General features: G+C 40.8%; 1 protein-coding gene across 2 annotated transcripts in view; it reads right to left on the bottom strand.

The window, feature by feature from the left end:
• Positions 1 to 10,282: 10,282 nt before the first annotated feature.
• Positions 10,283 to 23,067, bottom strand: part of PRRX2 (paired related homeobox 2) — a 34,421-nt gene continuing 21,636 nt past the window's right edge. The window contains exons 2-5 of one of the 2 annotated variants that reach the window (XM_075185084.1): positions 19,835 to 20,022; positions 17,646 to 17,821; positions 14,498 to 14,525; positions 13,957 to 14,065 (exon numbers count right to left, since the gene is read on the bottom strand). In XM_075185084.1, the coding sequence (XP_075041185.1) occupies positions 14,045 to 14,065; positions 14,498 to 14,525; positions 17,646 to 17,821; positions 19,835 to 20,022 (413 nt within the window). In that variant the 3' untranslated portion in view covers positions 13,957 to 14,044. Of the gene's footprint in view, positions 14,066 to 14,497; positions 14,526 to 17,645; positions 17,822 to 19,834; positions 20,023 to 23,067 lie in introns of both variants that reach the window. The other variant, XM_075185083.1, reaches the window with a different exon arrangement.

Genomic DNA, 23,067 nt, shown 5'->3' with positions numbered 1-23,067 from the left:
CTCAACTGGCAGCAGAGTTCAATGTTGATAAAAGTTAATAATGTGAGAAAAGAGTTCTCTTTTCATACATTGACTGTTGTACTTTTTACACACAACAGCCAAGTATATTAAAGAACACTAGACAAACAAGTTAACACATCATCACCAGGAGAGAACCCAATAACCAGCCCCAGACCAGGCTAATGACTTAGGAAAGACCATCAAGCCTGTCTGGGGATTCAAACTGGGATCTCCAGCACCATAGTCAACAACTTGCCTTCTAGTCAACTGAGCCAGTACATGATGTAAGCAGCAGTGAGACTTTTATCCTTACCATCAAGGGGCCTGGAGCAAAATCAAAGGAGCTGTAAATGTTACCTGGTTGGGGATTTGAACAAGGGAATCCATATAACCTGTAGACAGATCTCCTATCTACTGTGCCACCAAGTTAGCACATTTGCTGATGATATGTAGAAACTTTTCTCATGGACTTCTTCAAGCCTGATGCAACATTCAATTTACTAAACAAGCCATACAGGGGATTCAAACCAGAGCCTTCTCTACCACTGCAAGTAAAGAACCTGGTTACCAGCCCGCTGAGCCACTTCTTTCCTTAAAGAAAATGAGAGACTTTTCTCACTGTCTTCAGTCAGTAACTTTGTATCAGGCATGGGCATTTTTCTGAGCTTGAATACCATCAAGGGGCCTGGAGCAAAACCAAAGGAGCTGCAAATGTCACCCAACAGTGGATTCGACCGAGGGACGCTATATACACTGTAAACACATCTCCTATCTGCTGCTGCACCAAGCTAGTACATTTGTTTGCGGATATGAAGAGACTTTTCTCATGGACTTCATTAACCATGTTGCAACATGAAATGGAAGTCACTCGGAGCAGGGCCTCTACTATGACTGTCCATGGGCACCTCACTACTAGTCAACTGAGTAACTTTTCTCAATGTCTTCAATCAGCTGCTGCAACATTCAATTTACTAAAATGAAGCCAGACAGGGGATTCTAACCAGAGAATCATCTATCACTGCAAGCAAAGAACCTGGTTACTAGACCACTGAGCCATTTTCTTTTTTTTCACCTCAATAAAGTTTAAAGTATATGGGGGTACAGAAAGATAACAGGGGACGGATGGTCAACCCATTTTCTTCTTTAAGCAAGGTAGAAGACTTTTCTCACTGTCTTCAATCGGTAACTTTGTATCAGGAATGGGCCATGTTTCTGAACTGCAAGTCCCAGCAAATTCAATAAACCTCTATTTGACCATCAGTGGAGAGAGTCCAGCCACAACTGGGGTCCTCTATTTCTCTGACTGCAAAAGCCTTTAGTGTCACCCAACTCCGCTGCCTGGGCGTTACCCTCAACTCCTCTCTCTCCTTCGCCCCCACATCCAATCCCTCACCCAAGCCTGTCGCTACCAGCTACGCAACATTGCCCGCATCCGGCCCTTCCTCTCCCAGGATGCCACCAAAACTATCATCCACGCACTCATCATCTCCCGCCTTGATTATTGCAACCTCCTTCTTACCGGCCTCTCCCATTCCCATCTCGCCCCCCTCCGCTCTATACTCAATGCGGCTGCAAGACTCATCTTCCTTTCTCGCCGCTCCTCGTCTGCCTCCCCTCTCTGCCTTGCCCTACACTGGCTACCCATTCCTTACAGAATCCTTTTCAAACTCCTGACCGTCACTTACAAGGCTCTCTCTCAGTCTACTGCTCCCTATATCTCTAACCTCCTCTCCATTCACATGCCCATGCCCGCTCCCTGCGCTCGGCCAATGACCGTCACCTCTCCTCCACTCTGATCACCTCTTCCCACTCCAGAATCCAAGACTTCTCCCGTGCTGCCCCCCTTCACTGGAACGACCTCCCTCGCTCCATCCGTCTTTCTCCCAATCTGTCCTCCTTCAAGAGGGCACTCAAAACTTACCTGTTCCTAAAGGCTTACCAACCTTACACCTAACCTCTCCTCCACCTGTTCTTCCCCTCTCTCCTCCCACCCCCCTGTTCTCTCCCCACTTACTTCAACTTGCTCCCTGTGTGCCTGAGATCTGTCTACCCTCCCTTAGGATGTAAGCTCATTTGAGCAGGGCCCTCTTCCCTCTGTTCTCCATACCTGCTCTTCTGCTCCGTCTTTGCTGCATTAGCCTGCCTGGAGTCTCTGAAGTTTTGGTATTTTTTGTTAACCGTTTGTAATGTGTCACCTTGTTTAGTCTACTGTTTGTGCTGTGTACGGCGCTGCGGAACTCTTGTGGCGCCTAATAAATAAAGGATAATAATAATAATAAATCGAAGCTGGGGGCAGTTTGTGGTAGTGGTTAAAGAGAGACCTTTGGGGTCTCCTCACACTTGGGGCAGTTAGTGAGAGCCACAAATATTTAAGTTAGGTACAATGAAGTTATAACTAAGTTACAGACCTGAAAATACCTTACTGTGTGATGTATTTCAGATATTACTCTATAAGATAGACACAAAGGGCCTGATTCATTAAGGAATGTAAATGCCAATACGTGCTGTATTTTGTGTAAAATACTTCTTTACATACCCAGAAACAAACCATACGCCAGAGAGTGCAGCAACGTCCAATTCATCTTTGAGCGCAAAGGACCCTACTACAGTCTACAACTTCAGGGGCAGAACAGGGAGGGGAAGGGGGGTATGCAGGTAATCAATGTACAGTAAGGGGGTGCCAAGCTCGAGTGTAATCAGCAGCGTCTGATTCAGACTTGGGCTTCTCAAAGGTACGTGATTTTCTGCCGTATTACTTGCTCTATGTATATGTTTTTGATGGAGAGCAAATGTTATTTTTTTTATTATTTTTTAATGTTTTGCCATTAATAATTATAACAGGTGACATTCATTGAATTTTTTTTCTGTGTGTGACTTTATATTCCACATATGTGTTGGACATATCCTGCAGTGCATTGTCTGTTAGAGCAGAGCTGAGCTATACCTGTATTCATCTACACATGGACCTGGGGCTGAAAATTATAAAGGGCTTTCAAAAGCATGATCCCACAGCATTGGGATCATGAGGTTGATTCCCGACAAGGGTCTTCTCTGTGTGGAGTTTGTATGTTCTCTCCATGTCTGCGTGGGTTTCTTTCAGGTGCTCTGGTTTCCTTCCACGCTCCAAAAAAACATACTAGTAGGTTAATTGGCTGCTGACAAAATTAACCGTTGTCTGTGTTATAAGGAATTTAAACCGTAAGCTCCAAGGGCAGGGACTGATGTGAAAACAAATATTGTCTGTACAGCGCTGCGGAATTGGTGGCGTTATATAAATAAATGATGATTTATTTATTTTTAAAACGAATTGTGAATTACTGTCTGCAAAATATTTAGAAACTCAAATTTTGCATTTGGCATTTCTTCTAAAGAGGAATAGTTTTATCTGTCTCCCGGTAGAGGTCTGACTTACAGGTAAAGGGTAACGAGAACTACTAAGTGTGCTCATTCATATATGTATTTGCAGTGACAAAACCAGTCGTCCGGCTATCATGCCCAAAGTAATGATTTAACCTGTGTGTGGCCAGCATTGCATGGAGGCGAACACTACCGAGTCCTGAAAACAGTGTTATTCTCATTTGTTACACTAGATGGAGCCAAAGTTCTCTTTTACATTACAGTAAAGAAGTGATATAACGCAAAGTGTTATTTTGTGTTTGGGTTCACATCAGGCTAAGGATACCAGATTTTGAAACAGACATTTCAGGACAGAAATTCTATTAACTTTTACAAATATCACAGCAGCATTTATTTTACCTCATGTACCTTTAAGCATACCTTGGCACTTCTGTGCCTACCACTTACACCATGTGTTTCCCATATGCCTCAGGACAATTGGCAGGCAATGACCAACATATTCTTGTCCAGAATGACCAGCATGTCACTCAGCAGTATCAATATCATATGCCCAGCTGAAAGAAATGGAAGCAAGACACTATCAAAGATTAACGTTCTGGCACCAAGCAGTGATTGAAGAGGGGACAAGGGAGGAGGCCTGTCCAATCATGTGACCAAGGGCTAGATTTACTAAACTCCGGGTTTGAAAAAGTGGAGATGTTGCCTATAGCAACCAATCAGATTCCAGCTGTCATTTTAAAGAAAGTACTAAATAAATGAAAGCTAGAATCCGATTGGTTGCTATAGGCAACATCCCCACTTTTTCAAACCCGCAGTTTAGTAAATATACCCCCAAGTCTTTAAAAGAACGGCATACACAGTGAGGGCCGGGAGCGGCTGCGGAGAGAACGAGACTCAGCAGCGATCAAAGGCGCAAAATGTGAGTCCAGCATGTGACATTACCCCCCTCCTTCCCTTTTAAAGGGGGGCTCTGAGAGGAAATTTATGATAGAGCGTGTAAAGAGTGAGGGTCATGAACATCATCAGCTTTTCCCCAACAGCGTTCTTCAGGACCATATCCTTTCCAATCAATAAGAAATTGACATTTCCTTTTGGAGAATCAGGTTTTCAAAATTTGCTTCACCTCACCTCGGATTGATGTGCAGCTACCGCAGGAGGTGCACTAAACTTAGAAAAATAGTGACTAACAATAAGAGGTTTTCGAATGAGACACAAGACATATCATGAATTTGCAATGTTGAGGGTAATTGCAATCTGAAAGTAATTGGATTGATGGCTTGTCAATCTGGTGATGCATTCCGAGTAGAAAGGCATTCCTTAGCTCCCGCTTGTAGATTGGGAACTTGTCTTGGTTAGCTGATGAATAAATTCTTAGGAGGATTTATAAGTCTTGGCTAACACTCTCTAATTGACCACTAGATTGAGGATGTTAAGTTGAGGAGAAATTCAGTTGAGTTTCAAGTTGTTCACACGGGCATCTCCTAAAGCTTATAACAAACTGCGACCCACGGTCAGAGATGATCTCCTTAAGGGCAGCTATGTAATGGGAAAGTTTCTTTGAAGAAGAGGTCCGCAAGTTTGGAAGCACTGAGAAGACCAACAGGAGGAATAAAATGACCAGCCTTAGAGATTCGGTCTACCACCACCCAGATGGTATTATATCCTTTACTAGTAGGAGGATCTGTAATGAAATCCATAGCTGAGTCCATGGTCTATCTGGAGGAGACAAAGAAAGTAATGGAGCATATGGAGCATGAAGAGAAATTTTGTGGCACAAGACTGACCTGCAGCCACAAATTCTTTAATTTCCTTTTGAAGTGTTTGCCACCAGTAGCTTCTTGCAATGCGTTTGGAAGTCTTCTTAACTTCTGAGAAAAGTTGCAACCCGCAACCCTGGTGGAGATTCAGACACTGATCAATTTGAAAATATATAAGTCCATTTTTGTGATCTCTATATAAAGTAACAGGAAGTTAAGAACTGTTCAAGAAATATCTCCATTCTTCCAAGGCCAACTTCAGCGCAAGTAATTCTTTATCTCCAATGGTAGAGTCAAATTCGTCAGGAAGAAAGTTTCTGGAATAGAAATCACATGGATGGAATCTCCCTGAAGATGATCACTGGGAAAGAATAGCTCCTGTTCCCACAGAAGAGGCTTCAACTTCAACCAAGAATGGTTGGAATGAATCTAATTGTTTGAGAACAGGGACAGACAAAGGCATGTTTTAGGGAGGAAATGGCTCAAACTGTCTCAGGTGGCCATTCCTTGACATTGAGAACTGTAACGAGAGCCACCAAAGTGGAATAGCCTTAAATAAACTGGCATTAATTATTGGCGAAACTCATAAATCGTTGGAACGCCTTCAGCCCAGATAGTTGTGGCAAATTAATAATGACTTGGACTTTCTCTAGGTCCATTTGCAATCCAGTGCCTGAGAATATATAGCCAAGAGAAGAAATGCTCTTCTGCTCAAAGACACACTTACAATTTAAGTGATGTGTGCAAGGACATGAGGTGACCTTAACGTGAGAGTGACCATTAAGATGTCATCAACATAGACCACTACAAAGCTATACAGAAGATCTAAAAAGATGTAACTCACGAATCCTTGGAACAGTATTCATCGTTCGCTCTGCTGCGGATCAAGGTATAAGGTCTACGAAGATTGGTGGAGTATGGTGAAGATACAGGCTTCTTTGATGGAAAAAAATAATTCTCTCAGTAGAGGAAGAAGTTAACATTTTTTTACAGTAGTGGAATTAAGTCCTCTATAATCAATACATGGTCTGAGACCACCATCTTTTTTTCTTTGCGAAGAAGAAGCCGGCTTCTGCTGCTGAAGAAGATTTTCGAATAAAAACCTTTGTGAAGATTCTCTTTCATCTATTCTGTCATAGCTTGAGTTTCTGGCTCCAAAGGAGGGTGCACTCTACCACGGGGAGGCAGTTTCACAGGGAGAAGATCGATGGGGCAGTTCCATAGTCTGTGCCGAGGCTGTTCCTCTGATTGTTCTTTACCAAACATCCCAAACAGCAGCATACTATGGGGGAAATAGCAGGCATTTCAGAATGAGGAAGAATAGTTGAATGTCTAAGAGGAAGTACTTTCTTCAGACATGTATGCCAACAACCAGGGAGCATTGGCATTGCCAATGCTGTTTATGAGGGCACAATTTGCATAATGGTGCTTAGAAAACTGGCCAATAAAAATTATAGTCACATGAGAAGTCCAGAGTTGAGCAGAAGATGCTGTTTGGTTCATCATTAGGGTTTGGTGGGTACTACAATAATAGTACAATCAATATGGTATAATGCTGTGCGGAATGGAGGAATCCTGCCCAGGAGGGGCAAAATTGCACTGAACCATTCTCCCCCGTTTCTTTTTGCTTACACAGAGCTTAAGATACAATGATGTAAAGCACAAAAATAACAAAAAACATAATTAAATAAGATAATTGTTTTTACCCTTTCGTGTCTTCTCTAGAGTCCGCCGCCAGTCTGGTGTTGATCAAAGATGTTAAATTTCAAGCTGAAAGAGGGATTTACTGAACTATTAAAGGGTAAGTCTGTGTTTTGCCCCATATGGAAACGAGTGCAGACAATGTTCCTGGAACAATTTAATAACTTCTGATCCTAGTTTGTCTTTGTTTTCTCTAGAATTTACAGCCTGACGGTTTTCAGATCAAAGTAGTTGAGATTACAGGTTATACCAGGCTCGACAGTGTTCCGTGATTTTGATTTTATAACAAAAGAAAATGACTTTTATTGTGTTACAAAAAAAATAAATAAACCAGTTGTATAATTCAGAGCCTGCTGTCTGTCTAATTTACTGTATATGTAAGTATTGTATATGCATTCTGGGGTTTTTCAATATCTGTCTGACTGTTAATAAAGGACTTTGTTAATCACGTTTAGATTTTGTTTAAGATTCACGGTTATATTTTGTGTTGTCTGGTCTGGGGGAAACAGAAGTGAAATGTTTTAAAACCTGTAGTTTGGAAACAGAAGGAGTTTTGAGTTATCAGTCTGTACAGGGATGGGGGGGGGGGTGGGGTTCTGTGTGTTATCGATTGCAGGGACCCCCTATTCCACTCATGGGAATTAGGCTATTGAGAAATGACTAAATATGGATAGGAAAATACATCTTAGTCATATTTTGATATATGAAGTTGGTACCAATTAATGAATTAGTGATGCATTTAGTTATTATTTTTAATATTCTTTTCTGTTGTTTATTGTCTATTTTATCTTTTTTTTTTACAATGTTTTATTTGAATTTCCCTAGTTAAGACAAAAATTATGTTATTAAACTTTTGCAGAGTTATTGTAATCCAATCTTGCTTCCCCGTCCACTATTGGGTCTCTTTCCTACCTTTCCCCGAGTTTTTCCCAATCCTTTTTCACCAGTAGTTCTCTTACCTTACCATTCCAGACAAATCACATAGCGCAGGGTTTCCCAAACCCAGTCCTCAGGGCTCCCTAACAGTGCAGGTTTTCTGGATCACATGTGACATAATTAGGACCACCTGTGGGTCTGTTACAATGTGTCAGTCAGTAATGAATACACCTGTGCTCCAGCAAGGAGATATGGAAAACCTGCACTGTTAGGGAGCCCTGAGGACTGGATTTGGGAAACCCTGACATAGCGGCTCTTCTTCTCTGGAAAGTAGCTTTACATCGTCATTACAGCCACGGGGGGTGGAACTGCGGCTCTGCATTTTTTATATTTACCAGTGTTCCCCAAGGGTGGATGGAGTCTCCAGAGCCGTTGATGTAAGGGTGTTTTATGGCAGTACTGGTAGCACTTTTAAAAGTTGGCACTTGGTCTGTAATATTATTGTTATGTCTGGATTAGTGCAATGCAATGGCCGTTTGGCATTTGTATATCGTACAACATTCTGGAGATATAAGGATAGTCCCCCAGAGATCACCTAGGAGAAAAGAAGTTTGGACCACTGTCGAATGTGGGATTCAGATGTTGGCTTGTAGACAGGTCCCAGCAACTGTCCCTTTATATCATTCATTGTGTTCTGTCTGAGCATAAAAGAGATATTGAGGTCGTGGTTCCAGCGGAGGAGGCAGCAGCCGAAACCAGTGATGTCCCCGAAGAAGAGACCATTGAATTTAGGAAGCTTGCCATAGGGGATTCTATAATAAGATATTGATCTGGGAGTTGGTTATGAATGAAATAGAAAGGTGAGGTGCTACCAGGAGCTACTACAGTGACCAGGTAGATATTGTTGTACATGTTGGTACTAATGATTTAGCTATTAGTGAACAGCACAGAAATCTGTCTGTCTGATAGGTAAGGAGAATGGACACGAAGCGTCCTCAGTGTCTGAAGATGAAGGATAATAGAATACTTCATATTATTTTAACAATTGTTTAAAGGAACGATGTAAGGAGGAAGGGTTTGGATTCGTCAGTCAGGCCAGTGAAGTCTGGAAAGATAAAACATTGCTCAAAAGGGACAACTTGTATCCTGGTATTAGGTTAACAGAAGTTCTTCTACATGAGCAGCTCAGGTGTTTCATTAGTGGTTATTTAAACTGAAGGTGTTGGGTGAATACTCTGACAGCTCCCTCTGCCCCTTCCAAAGATGATGAAAAGTGTATCGGTAATGGTGTCTGCTTAAGGAACAGCTGCAGTGTGTTAAATTATAAGAGTCTGTGTTAGAATTAGGAGTAAATCCAGCTAAACTTGCAGTTTAGGAAGTAACACTGATTTCTATCATGGCAGCGGATAGATTAGACTTTGCAGCCATTACCAGGTCATGGTACAATTATAACCATGACGGAGCCGTAGTGGGTCCAAGTTATACCCTGCTTAGAAATGACAAAGTGGCAAGCAAGGGAGGTTGCATTATATGTAAAAAAAAACAAACAAGTTTAATATTGGTCACTTCAGTGAGGATTGAGGGTATTGGAATAAGCTCTAGAAACCAATGAGAGTTTTTTCTAATACAAAATAAATTATGGACCAGAAGAGGATTTAGAATAAATTATTAATACAGGAAATCGTGGAGGTGTAAATGAAGCACAGGAGGGGGGATAACGCTACCAGTGTACCGCCCCACACACGACAGATATGTTAGTATAAGGGAGGGATTATGGTTCTCCAATGAAGTGGCAATTGTTATAAGTGCTAAGAAGACTTTATATAAGAAATATAGATAGACCCAATCGGAGCATAAAAAAGTACAGTCAAAAACAAATGAAGAATGCACGAGGGAAACAAATTGACGTTAAGACTTACATAGAAAATATTAAGACCACCCCCCCCCCCTATATCCCACCTGAAAAAAGGCAAAATAGATGAAACTATAGCATCTTGTCTGCTGTCAAGTCTACGGGCTAGATTTACTAAACGGCGGGTTTGAAAAAGTGGAGATGTTGCCTATAGCAGCCAATCAGATTCTAGCTGTCATTTATTTAGTACATTCTACAAAATGACAGCTAGAATCTGATTGGTTGCTATAGGCAACATCTCTACTTTTTCAAACCCGCCGTTTAGTAAATATACCCCTATGTCTCTGTTACGTATCACATTTGCATCTCCCCTTGTTCATTTGAAATGTTTCACCCCCCCCCCCCTCCCCACAATGCACACCTGCAATACCCCAGCACAGATGTCTAATGTTTAATATGCACAAAATGCATTTGCGGGACTTTTGCTGTGTCCTCAGTTTGGTAGTACATTAATACCCATGTGGTTACCACAGTTGTATAGAATGTATTTTGAGTGTAACAAACGGCTAGTGATTATATATACACAAAGGTATCTGCATGTATTTAATTACGGCTAGTGTGTGCCAGAAACAAATAACAATCTATTATTTTCAACTGTATTTATATAATAATAATACAAAAAACCTTCCTATAAAGATACAATTATACAAGATAAAAAAAACAAAAGAAAAACAGACAATTAGCGATCCCTAATATTGTTTAATAAAACAAGTTGTTTTTTTTTGTAAACAACAAAATGAATCTGAAAGTAGAAATATCAGTAATGGATAAACAGAATAATTCTTCATGGGCATTTGATGGCTGCAGTACCTTATACAGTCTTTCCATTTTGCGGTGGCGCTATTTAGTTTTGTTCCCAATCATTGCCCACATATTCACAGGGTCATATGTATTAAAAGGACATTACACTGTAACATTATTTTATTCACATTGTACATCTGTCCAATCTGATTTAAACAAGTATATTTCCATCTCTGAGACAAGCTTTATCAAAAACTTATTGGTGGATAAATAGTTTAGGTCACTCAGGACTGAAATGTCTAAAAATGAAAAAAAAAAAAGAGATGTTGCCTATAGCAACCAATCAGATTCTAGCTATCATTTATTTTGTACATTCTACAAAATGACAGCTAGAATCTGATTGGTTGCTATGGGCAACACCTTCAATTTTCCATGTAAGAAGCTCTAGCAAATCTACCCAAATGGCTGATTTGATTTTTACCTTAGTTGAGGAATCAATACGGTAGCTTTCACAATAATACCTAACAAATGTAAATACTCAGGGAAATTAGAGTTTATTTGCAGAGTGACTTATCCACATGTGTTCCTTAACATTTTTATAACAACATTTAAATAAAACTGAACACAGAATGTAGGTTTCACCTTAGGAATATTTGTTCCAAAAATAAGAATAAATTGGTAAACGTGCACCCGCATTATCATAGCAATGCTCAACATGCCTAAATCATGGTTTTCCCAGAGAGTCTTGGGGCTAGATTTACTAAGCTGCGGGTTTGAAAAAGTGGAGATGTTGCCTATAGCAACCAATCAGATTCTAGCTATCATTTATTTAGTACCTTCTACAAAATGACAGCTAGAATCTGATTGGTTGCTATGGGCAACATCTCCACTTTTTCAAACCCGCAGTTTAGTAAATATACCCCTTGAAGTCTATTCAAGATAGGTTGTTCAAAATGTGTAAATGAGGCTTATGTAGTAACATGGTGGAATGTGCACACTAGCTGTAATTTACAGCAGCCAATCAGATTACAGCTGGTTATATTCTAGCGCAGTATAGAATAGAACGCTCATGGTAACAGCATACTTCTACACATTGCATTTTTTTTATTAAATACGCCTCATATTGTTTTAAGGTGACCCATAAACTCTGGTAATTAACCCCTACCTCCCCATCTGTTAATTAACTTTGGGCTCAGCCAGTATGTCCCCCTAAAAAATTACCATTATAATCACCAAGCAGAACCGCCATAGGATGGATAGGCCATGAATAACCGAATTCAAATCAATACCGAAAGTTTTACAATGCGTTATGTGCCGTTTCGCCCCCCCCCCAAATACTAATGTTTCTCTTATGTGAAAATATCAAAAAATTTCAGTCATGATTGTAAACTTTGTTTATTGCTTTGTTATTTAAAAAAAACCTCAATAACATTATTTTAGGGATAAAAAAAATCATAGGTAATACTGGAAAAGATGTATAGAAGTGATGAAAAAGTGTCAGTGATTTTATGCATAATTTGTATCACCGTAGTGAAATCTCATTAAGTGCCTGTTGGTTTTCTCAATTGTGCGTTGAAACAAAACAAAACAAAAATCTACATTTGGCTTTTGTTAATCCATCATGAATTAATGTCATTATATGTCGCTGTATTTACTTTTGCATACAGAAAGGTCTCGCTTTGTTAGAAAAGTCTTACTCCATTTCTACGAAATAATCATTTGTACCCTGATTTTGTACCTGAATCACACAGCTTTCCCATGGCTTCCTGGAGGCCAAACACCTGAATTATACCCATCAATGACACACAGGGCGGACCGCCATTTTGTCTCCCAATCACATATTCAGGAGAATGCAGCCTAAAAACCAATGAGGCGTGAGGCACCATGTCCACTAAGGTACACCAATAACCGATATTCATGAAGTGCCTCAGGTCTACCCGATGTTACCAGTTCCTGGTAAATTGATAGGTCACTTTCTCCTAAGTATTAGTTACAAAATGGCTGCTTCCACTGTGCATAGGTCATTGGAACACTTCAATGTGGAACTTATGACAAATAATGAAAACACTTATTTTAATACTTCATGTAAGATACAGGAGCTACTTATTACTCTGGGATAATAAAGTAGATTTTCTTTCTTTCTGGTTTTACACTGATATATCAATAAAATGTTGCCAAGCTGATGCAAGGAGCCTCTGGGTAGCAAGGCATTCACACATGTAGAGTGGAAATGGAAGCACGTGTTTTTGTAAAAGTATATATATATATATATATATATATATATATATATACATGGAGAGAAAATATAAAAAATGGACGAATGCTTTATTTAACTAATAAAGTATTTTGCTTGTGTACCGGAAGTGCTATCACCATCCCGAGATGGAGACGTTGATAGGAGGGCAGTGACTATGCTTGTATTGCCACTGTCCTTGTTAAATAGGCTTCCCAAAGCTTTGCCAGAGGACCTCAGGGATAGCCCACCGTCGACAATACAGATTCTGCCGATTGTAGCCTTTAATTCATAGGGAGAAGCCCCATCTCCGGTTAGAACATCCATAATCTACGAATTTAGGGCTTTTCTCTGTGATAAATGATTAAAATAAACTTACGTCAATTTATAAGTCTAAGTCAAATTGATGTCTTGCCATAATGATTTCAGAAACAGTGGTTAGTACTGTGCTGTACATACTTAGAGCGATGGAGAATCTAGGTTATTGGGAATGTTCTGGTTTGAGAATCGATTGTGTATGTAACCAGGTAAATTAGGTACGTTACAACAACTCACAGCGTACATTGCTTCTAGAGGCCGTAATGATTCATGTCACTGACTGAGCATGTGGGCTTACACTTCAACACATAAGCAACTTCTAATTATTTTTTTCTGACATAAAAGGAAAAGTAATAAGACAGTACAGGTTCCCTATTCTATAAAACATTATTTCTAAGGTTTACCTTCAAACAGAACACAGGTAATATAATAATCATATTATTAGACTGTTTTTACATCATCGCTTTCTGGGTGCCGAAACATGGTTAAAAAGTACATCTACCTAATCCAAATCTGCATACATTTATGTTCTGGCCCAAGGTCATGGAGTATTGTATAAAATGATATATTTACAAAGCACAGTATGTATGTACATATATACAGTGCATATCGATGGCACCGAGACACAGGAGAGGCACAGGGAAAAGAGAAGGGAAATGAGGAATGGCAGGACAAAAGATGCTGATAAATGATGAAAAAGTCTAAGTATAAAATATCAACAGTCACAAAATAGGTCTCAAGAGTCCGGTCCACTTGATCAACGTTCGGACCTTAGACGTTGCCCAGGTCATACATATCATGTCATAAAATACGGCACCAGTCGGACGAAGCGCTCTGGACTCCAGTCCGATTGTCGGATACATCTCAGCGTCTTCTTGCAGTAAAAGGAGCATGGAAATGGAGCCACCATTTTTTTCGCCGGTGGCCATGGGCTTGCCTGTGGCGTGTCCAGCACACCCTGTGCCTCGTGGCTGGCTTGAAATTAGTCTTTTTATTTATTTTTTTGGTTCAACCAGGGTTCAGTTAACAGTGGACACCTGGCTGTGGTGAAGACTGAACTCCTTGGCTTTAAGGCGCAGGCTGGCAATGCTGTCGGCCATGTTGACTCCCTGGGTGGGCAGCGTGTTAGGAGCAGAGGTGGTATTTGGATTATAAGGTGGCAAACTGGCACTGTTGGAATGAGCAAAATGACAGAGTTCAGTCACAAACAAAAAAAAAAGCAACAACTATAATCAATTATAATGTCTTACAATCTATATTCTAATTTTATTTTATTTTTTAATAACGGTCAGCGTAGTTTCAGCGTAGCTTCATGCAGGGCCGGTCATGCCTAACAATCGTGGTTTGATTTTATGAGGAGGTTTTACACTGGATCTGGGTAGGGCAAGTGTTGTGATATATTTGGATCTTGCAAAAGCATTCAATGCTGGGGGAACACTAGTTCTAAAGCAGACATAAGTACATGGGTAAAGGGCTGGAGACAAGGGGTAGTTCTAAATGGAATCATTTGGGTTATTTACACAAAGCAGGAGAGTAACTTGCTACAGAAAGACAAAAATGACAAAAACTAAGCTGTGAAATGGTAGATGAAGTTCTACTTACACATTCAATGGAGTACAATTGGGGGGAACTGCAATGAAAATGGATTTAGCAATACTAGTCGACAGACTAACCACAGTGCCAGGCAGTGGCTACAAAAGCTGAATAAAATCCTGGCATGCATAAAAAAAAAAATATCAGGATAAATGTACGTGATGCAAACCATTCATAATCCTTTGTATAAGTCACTAGTTACGGCACATCTTGCATATGGGGCACAGTAAGGACACGGGAGACCTTGAGAGGGGTTAGAGGCGGGGTACTTCATTAATAGATGGGATGGAAGGGTTAAATTATAAAAAAGGGGTGACCCTGAAATACGTCCAAGGTCAATATAAAGATTTGTCTCATAACCTTTTCATTAAACTTGATGGACTGGTGTCTTTTTTTAATCTCCCCAACTATATGGAACTATGTCATTAAAATAGTAGGAGTGGTTAAGAATCAACAAGTTTTGAACATTTGTCAGACATCTGTGAGTGTGCACTTGGAGCATGTGTGGGCTAATATGTCAGCATCTGTGAGTGTGCACTTGGAGCATTTGTGAGCTAACATGTCAGCATCTGTGAGTGTGCACTTGGAGCATATGTGGGCTAATATGTCAGCATTGAGTGTGCACTTGGAGCATGTGTGGGCTAGAATATCAGCAAGGGAGTGGGCACTTGGAGCATGTGTGGGCTAATATTTCAGCAATGAGTGTGTACTTGGAGCATGTGTGGGCTAGAATATCAGCAACTGAGTGTGCACTTGGAGCATGTGTGGGCTAATATGTCAGTATTGAGTGTGTACTTGGAGCATGTGTGGGCTAATATGTCAGCAATGAGTGTGTACTTGCAGTTGGAGCATGTTAGGTGGATCTAGGTCAGTGATAGGGCTGCATGTGGCCGTCCAGCCCTCACATTGGCCGCACAGAGGGAGGAGGGAGAGCACAGTGCAGTCCTTTCTCCCACTCCAGCTACAATGTGTGACCTCCCTGCACTGGGCATGGACAGGGCCGGATTAAGGGAATAGAGGCCCCTGGGCTAAGGGGGCCTCCATTCTCTCGTGAGGGCGCCCCCGTGATCGGAGCCGCCCCCTACCCCCCCGTGATCCGAGCCGCCCCCCTAGGCACTTACCTCCTTCCCCGGCGCGCTGTACGCTCTTTACTGAGGAGATCTTGTGAGAGTGAGACTCACGAGATTTCCTCAGTAAGGAGACTACAGAGCGCCGGGGAAGGGCTGCAGTGAAAGTGCTCAGCAGCATTGATCGGGCCAGGGGCGCCCCCGACCGATCAATAATGCTGTTGAGCACTTTCAAAGGCCCCCTGGATGCCCGAGGCCCCTGGGCTGTAGCCCAGTTAGCCCTATGGTTAATCCGGCCCTGGGCATAGATGGTCACATGACACAGAAGATGGCCGCCCCCCGTTCTGATAAGATCAGGAGCAGCCGGCTAAGGGGCTGCAGACAAAGGCTCAGATTGGAACTAGGTTGGACCTGAATGTGACATTTGGACTGTTCCCACTCTGCACATTTTCTGGAGTATTCACAAAATTGTAGATTTGAGCGCATTCCCCTTTTACCATCAAGTGTGTGTGAAATGTGCTGGACAATTAGGCCCATTGACAAGAATAAAAGAAGCAGTGCGACTCCACATTTTTTGCAGTTTATGAATGAGCCTTAATGTCCCCTTACAGGAGCGTCTACCTCAGATATATTACATCTTTATAAAGATACAACCAACCAATCAGATACTGCCGGTACAATGTCACTGTTCCTATGTGTGAATAACACGGTGCTCAGTAGGTCTTTCTATGGTAACGCCAGAAGTATTCGACCACATTTTGAGTCGGGGGGGTGGGTGCAACAGTGAATAACAACTTTAAATAAAGCCTTTGTTCCTATATGACGTGGTAAGATCCACAAACAGGAATGCAAGTATTCCATAATATAAATTGAACTTGTGTGTACGGTTTCCAGCCCTAAGATTTAACACATTCAATCCAGTCCAAGATATCAGTCAGCGCCAATGCAGTAGTGGCCGCAGTGGGAATCTGATTAATGACTCACATACTACACCAGCGTTCCCACATACTATTGTGGTGCGTGCCGAATTTCTATGATCACCAGATACCAGCGGAGGATTTACTCACAACTACGCACACTAATCACACCTAGCGCTTCCTGCTCAGTTTCCGCCCTTACTCCTTCCTTGACGGTCACAATGAACTACTTAGAAGCCGTTCAAATTACAATTCCATTCTCTGAGATCTGATTGGCTGATCAGCTGTTTATAGTGTGAATGACGAGGAAGGAGTCTAGTGTAAACATCATATCAGATCAAACTTGCAACCAATTTAGAACTATCCCTATTATTAAATAAACTTTTCTGTTTTTTATCCTAAAATATCGCTTTAGCCTAATTCGTAACTTAAATTATTAGAATGAGGGGACGTCATGGCTGCCTTTCCTACATGTGACACGCTTGTCAGTTTTCTATTTTTATACCAAGGTTGCCACTAGGAATGCGCTTCACCACAAAAGACTTCACATTAGAAATATAGGACAAGAGTGCATTTAAAAAGAAAAAGTGGAGGTGTTGCCCCTAGCAACCAATCAGATTCTAGCTATCATTTTGTAGTCTGTACTAGATAAATGATAACTAGAATCTTATTGGTTGCTAGGGGCAACACCTCCACTTTTCCTTTTAAGAAGTGTTAGTTACGTTATACTATGATCTCTACCAGGCAAAAATGAAAGTAGATGAAGCCACCCCCCTAAAAATGCACCCTCTCCCCCAACATTACCTCATAATAATCTCGCGCTGCAGAATGAAATTTAGTTTTTGCATTGCCTACTGCATACTTAGCAAAGATCGCCATTGCCCGCCCAGCTCCTCCCATTGGCCACTGCAAACCTCTGCTCCGAATCACACCCCGCCAACTAGCGCCTCATTATTAAATAACCGGTGTAATACTACAGGTACATTATTATAGTACGCTACCTGCACTGTGGGTACTTCTGCCAATGATGTCTGTGAAATATGTACATAAATCTTTATATAATAAACAATAATGACTAACAAATGACTTTTAGGATGGAACAAGGTATATCTTCACAATAGCTTCAATTTTCCAACCGCAAAATAAATAAATATAAATCAAGGACTATGTCACCTGTAGCTGTTAGAATTCCAGGACAGAAATTCAGGTGCCAGGCTGGTTGGTCGGGGACTGATCTGTTGTTCCACAATGGGATCTTGGCTGTAAGACTTTAGTAGAGAAGATGATCGGCTGGCAAGCATGGCTCTCTCGTTCCTCCGGAACTTGGCCCGCCTATTCTGAAACCACACCTGAAAAAAAGATGGCGGTAAACGGTCACATGATCATCAATCCATACCGCACTGTAGACCGATGGCTGCGATAAAATATACCGCAAAGGACGTATATAACATATAATAATAATTGACAGTACTGTATACACACAGTAATAGAAATATGTTGAAATCTCGGTAGGAAACAAGCATGTAGAGCCATGATAGGCAACCTAATACACTTCAGGGGGCTGTGTGGAATTTGTATGTTCCCCCTGTGTTTGTGTGGGTTTCCTCCGGGTGCTCCTGTTTCCTCCCACACTCCAAAAACATACTGGTAGGTTAATTGGCAGATATCAAATTTGACCCTAGTCTCTCTGTGTGTGTGTGTGTGTGTGTGTGTGTGTGTGTGTGTGTGTGTGTGTGTGTCTGGTGTATGTTAGGGAATTTAGACTGTAAGCTCCAATGAGGCAGGGACTGATGTGAGTGAGTTCTCTGTACAGCGCTGCGGAATTAGTGGCGCTATATAAATAACTGATGATGATAATGATGATGATGATAGTGTGGCCCTTTAACCTTCAAATGGGCCGCACGTTGCCCTTCTCTCAGTAATAAGTTAAAACAATACATTCAATCAAAAAGAGACCCCTATCTGTAATAACATATCAGCCGCCAGTTTAAACAAGTGTTACAAGCTATAACAAACAGATCTGACAATAGTGCAGGAAGGAGCTGGGGGCCACAGGTTAAGGTTCGAAGGGCCACTTCACAGACGTACAGTAAATTAGGGAGCTTTCTTGCCTCTCCGCCCTCTAGGTTCATATATTGCTTCTCTTAAAGTGACTAGGAACTAGATTAACCTGAAGGATCGCTAAGGAGATATTATATTGGGAAGACAGCGTACAATATATCCTTAACTAATACATCAATTAGAAGTTTGTTCTGATGTTTATATCCTAATTCACCAATGTACCATTTCGTTAAGCAATATCCATTACTGCCACATCTCCATTACAGAACACACAGGCAGCCATTTTGTCAGTTGAACCATCGATGACACTTATTTTGGGATGACACTTATGTCATGTAATTAACTTTAAAATAAAAGGGCAAGTTTTTAAATAAAATAAATTTGAAAACAATCACAATTAAAGGAAATTACACAGAAAATTCCGTGAAATATCACAGAACAGTAAATTGTATTATATTATATCTGATTGGTTTTCTTGTAGGGTTATAGTTTGACTCCAATGAATTTTACATTCCTGTTCTATGACAATTAAATGAATTTGCCTATGTAAGTGTCATCCTAATATGTACAATTTATTGTGTTCTTAATGCCAGGACATATAGTTTTCTCTTAACCGTCCAATGACTAGAATTGAGATTAAACTGAAGGATGGAAAACGTTTATTAATAAACACAGGCAAGGGTACAGCTTTCAGGGAGAAACTGCCAACCCCCCCGAATCCTAGACCAGCTTAGGACACACCCTTGTTAATGTTTGGTCACTGACTGTTTCAGACATTGTCAACATCATAACTTGTTTACTGGATTTTATCGTAACGCGCTTTTACTGTAAAGTTGGGCAATACTGAAAAAACGGGGACATTCCCAGGAACAAAACTTCCCACGGACAAGCTGACTCCCTGTAAATTAGGGACAGATGGCATTATGTGACACCAGCCATACCCAAGGTCAATGTGTCAGCCAAATCACATCACTTGTTACTATTCATTTTTAACGTTAACACTTTGAGGTCTAAATAAAAAAATCAAAAATAGTTTTGAGACAATGGGGCAGCATGCTGGGATTTGTAGTTCCCCAACGCCTCAGCCAAAACATATTGGAAGACATTTTGGAAAAAATGTTCCACAAGTAAATAGAAAAGGGGATGTTGTCATCGGCAACCAATTAGATCCTGTCATTGGTTTAGTAAATGAAAGTAAAGACATGATTGGTTGCTATGGGTAACACCACCTTTTGTTCAGTTACCAGTGGGAGCGCTTTCATGAATGTCCCTCACGGTATTTCTCGGTCACAAGGACTGACCTGTACTCTGGCTTCGCTCAGGCTGACCCTTCTCGCCAAATCCTCTCGTACAAAAGCGTCAGGGTAGTGGGTTCTCTCAAACACCCTCTCCAGGGCCTGAAGTTGGCTGCTATTGAACGTTGTTCTGTTCCTCCTCTGCTTCTTTTTAATCCTTGCGCTTTTGGTGCATCCTGAGATGGCGCTCTCGCCTAAGACAAAAAAAAAGATAAAATCAAAATATAGTAACAAGTCAATGTCAAATTTACTAAACCAATGTGCAATGAGCCTAGGGGGTATATTTGCTAAAGTGCGGGTTTGGAAAAGTGGAGATGTTGCCTATAGTAACCAATCAGATTCTAGCTGTCATTTTGTAGAATGTACTAAATAAATGACAGCTAGAATCTGATTGGTTGCTATAGGCAACATCTCCACTTTTCCAACCCCGCAGTTTAGTAAATCTAGCCCTAGATGTGGCTTAAGGCTGGGTACACACTACAAAAATTTTCTCCCGATTCGATATCGTTAACGATTTTACCAACGACTGAAAATCCCGATCAGCGTGCGATTCATGTGTACACAATACTGATGTTTTACACTAATAACCATTAAGATCTGTGCTCTTCATCTGTCATAACCATCGGCTGAAAAGATAAAGACGCTGCACACTCCATAGAGATCTATGGACACTGCTAGTCGTGAATGCGCACAGACTGCAGAGTTGGAAGGACATCGTTCCATCATTGAACGAGACTTTTAGTCCAGCTTAAAAATCAAATCAAACAATACAATGTTTGGAACGATAATTGTTCATCGTTGGAGAGTACACACTAATGTGATATTGTGCCGAACGGTCATTTATCGTGTGATTGGCCTGATAATCGGGTGAAAAACCTGTAGTGTGTACCCAGCCATACCCATAACCTTGCCCTAATCTCACTCTAAACACCTGATCCAGCATCCACCCAACACACACACTCTCCACTAGCTCCTGTCTCTTCACAGGCCCACACTTTGATCGTACTCCATGCCCCTTTATTGAACTACGAAGTTCGTTTCAGAGCCAGATCATCATTTAGGCAACTTTTGCACACTGAGGGGCCCAGATTACTGTGCCCCATTTTTATGCATTGTTTTTTTTTTTACAAGTGGAGAATAGGTCCAAACCAGTATCTTGCCTAGGTCACCATAGGGTCTTAATCAGGCTCTGTTTTTTTGACACTATATTATGTTGCTTTAATTAATAGTAAATGGTCACAGTCCAAATCTATAAATGTACCCCAATGGGTTATTTTAAAGAGCCTTAAGTCACCACTCGGGGTTATTAGCCAATATAACCAACAAGCAGCGTAAAAATGATTGATCATAAAGTGCTTCAGTGATGTCACTAGTTCCTAGTGAGCTGATAGGCTGCAGTCACTTCGATATTGGCTCCACCCACAAAATGGTTGCCTAAGTATACCCTAATAAACCGTACCAGCGGATTGATACGGTTTATTGTTCAACAAACTTTATTGTCTTTAACCACACCATCACTGACTGTCTGAATACAGGTTAAACTCTCTTAATGGAAAAATAACGACCTGTGTGGTTTGTTTTGCTTTACACAGCAATCCTGACTACCCCAAAAAAGTTTTCCCACAGTTTCAGTTGTTAAATGAAACAAGAAAAGTTATTCTTAAGGGTTCCTAAGACTATGTTTTGGTCGCCAACATTGAAAAAACTGGTTGAAAAAGTAAAATTACTGTCCATTGGTAAAAAAATTAAATAAAAATATATCAATCTGCAAAATCATGAAATCGTTGGGTTCAGATCAGTCCAATGAACACTTATTTTCAGTTTCATAAAACCCTTTACGACACTTTTAATAATTACTGAGAGGAATATACATAAGAATAAAATCAGAACGTTCCAATCTGTCATGAGAGAGGGGAGGAAGCCGTGTTCTGAAATATACATAAAGTAACAGACCTTTCATGTCACGCAAAATAGAATATATCACCCTGAGACAAACATGTTACCCTTAACACTTGCACACAATTCAACATTCACACAACTAAATAACTATAGATCCTGCGCCTAACTGAATGTTATAAGAGCATAAATATATTCTAATTTCTACCAGCAGAGGGCAGCACACTTGGCTCAGCATTCGCCAATTTTTATATAACAAAGCTTGATTTTCTTTGTTCCACAAATACAAAAACAAAGATGTAACTAAGCTGCAAACCACATACTTTAATTTCCTGTAACATAACATATGTCTAAATACATAGTAATATAGCATCATATAAGTAATTGAACTTAAATTGCATTGCCCATGTCTCGCAAATAAAAACCTGTTGCAATCACTTTCTTCTTTGTTTCTCCTTAATTTCTCTTGTGCTGACTTTTATATGATGTCTTAAGCATGTATACAAATCACTTCTAACAAGTTATTGCCCAATACACCATACCGTTCCCCTTGTATCATCCAGCACACACTGATATCTTCTGGCGATAACTTAATAATATTTTGCAACAATAACAGATCTTCAATCAAAGCGAAGATCTGTTATATCAGGCAGAGTAATCAATAGGGGTCCGTAAATGAAGGCTAAGGAGCTCACACCTAGCCAAAGACATGCCATAGGTTTATAGACCTGTCACAGTGAAAAGCTTTTCTGCTTGGACTATGGGTTCAAATCCAGCAGCAGTCACGAAAAACTGCTGTTCCTGCGAAGACCCCTCTCCTATCTTTTCTATGGTCACTATTGCAAAAAGTGACCACCGGATGGGAGAGCTGTAAGATGCAGAGAGGCGTCCGAAGGTTCCTCTACCACAATGCTCCTCCCATAGGAGCAGACCTGAAAAATGACACATACGGTAATGTACGTCGGCTCAGGCTGGCATACATTACCGTATGTGTCAATGCTTTTTCATAACTTATTAAATTGCGGTATATAGCAGTCCCCATAGACATGGCCTTATCTGTGGGGAGTTTGTATGTTCTCCCCGTGTTTGCGTGGGTTTCCCCTGGGTGCTCCAGTTTCCTCCCACACTCCAAAAACATACTAAAAAAAAAGTAGGCTAATTGGCTGCTATCAAAATTGACCCTTCTCTATCTGTCTGTCTGTGTATGTTAGGGAATGTAGACTGTAAACTCCAATGGGGCAGGGACTGATGTGAATGAGTTCTCTGTACAGCGCCGCGGAATCAGTGGCGCTATATAACTAAATGGTGATGATATCTATGGGGACTGCTCCGCATTTCGGGAA

This window comes from Mixophyes fleayi, chromosome 9 (genome assembly GCF_038048845.1).
Source record: "Mixophyes fleayi isolate aMixFle1 chromosome 9, aMixFle1.hap1, whole genome shotgun sequence".
In the NCBI taxonomy this organism is placed as follows: Eukaryota; Metazoa; Chordata; class Amphibia; order Anura; family Limnodynastidae; genus Mixophyes; species Mixophyes fleayi.
The sequence above is the reverse complement of the archived record's forward strand: the minus strand, read 5'-3'. Positions and strand labels throughout refer to the sequence as shown.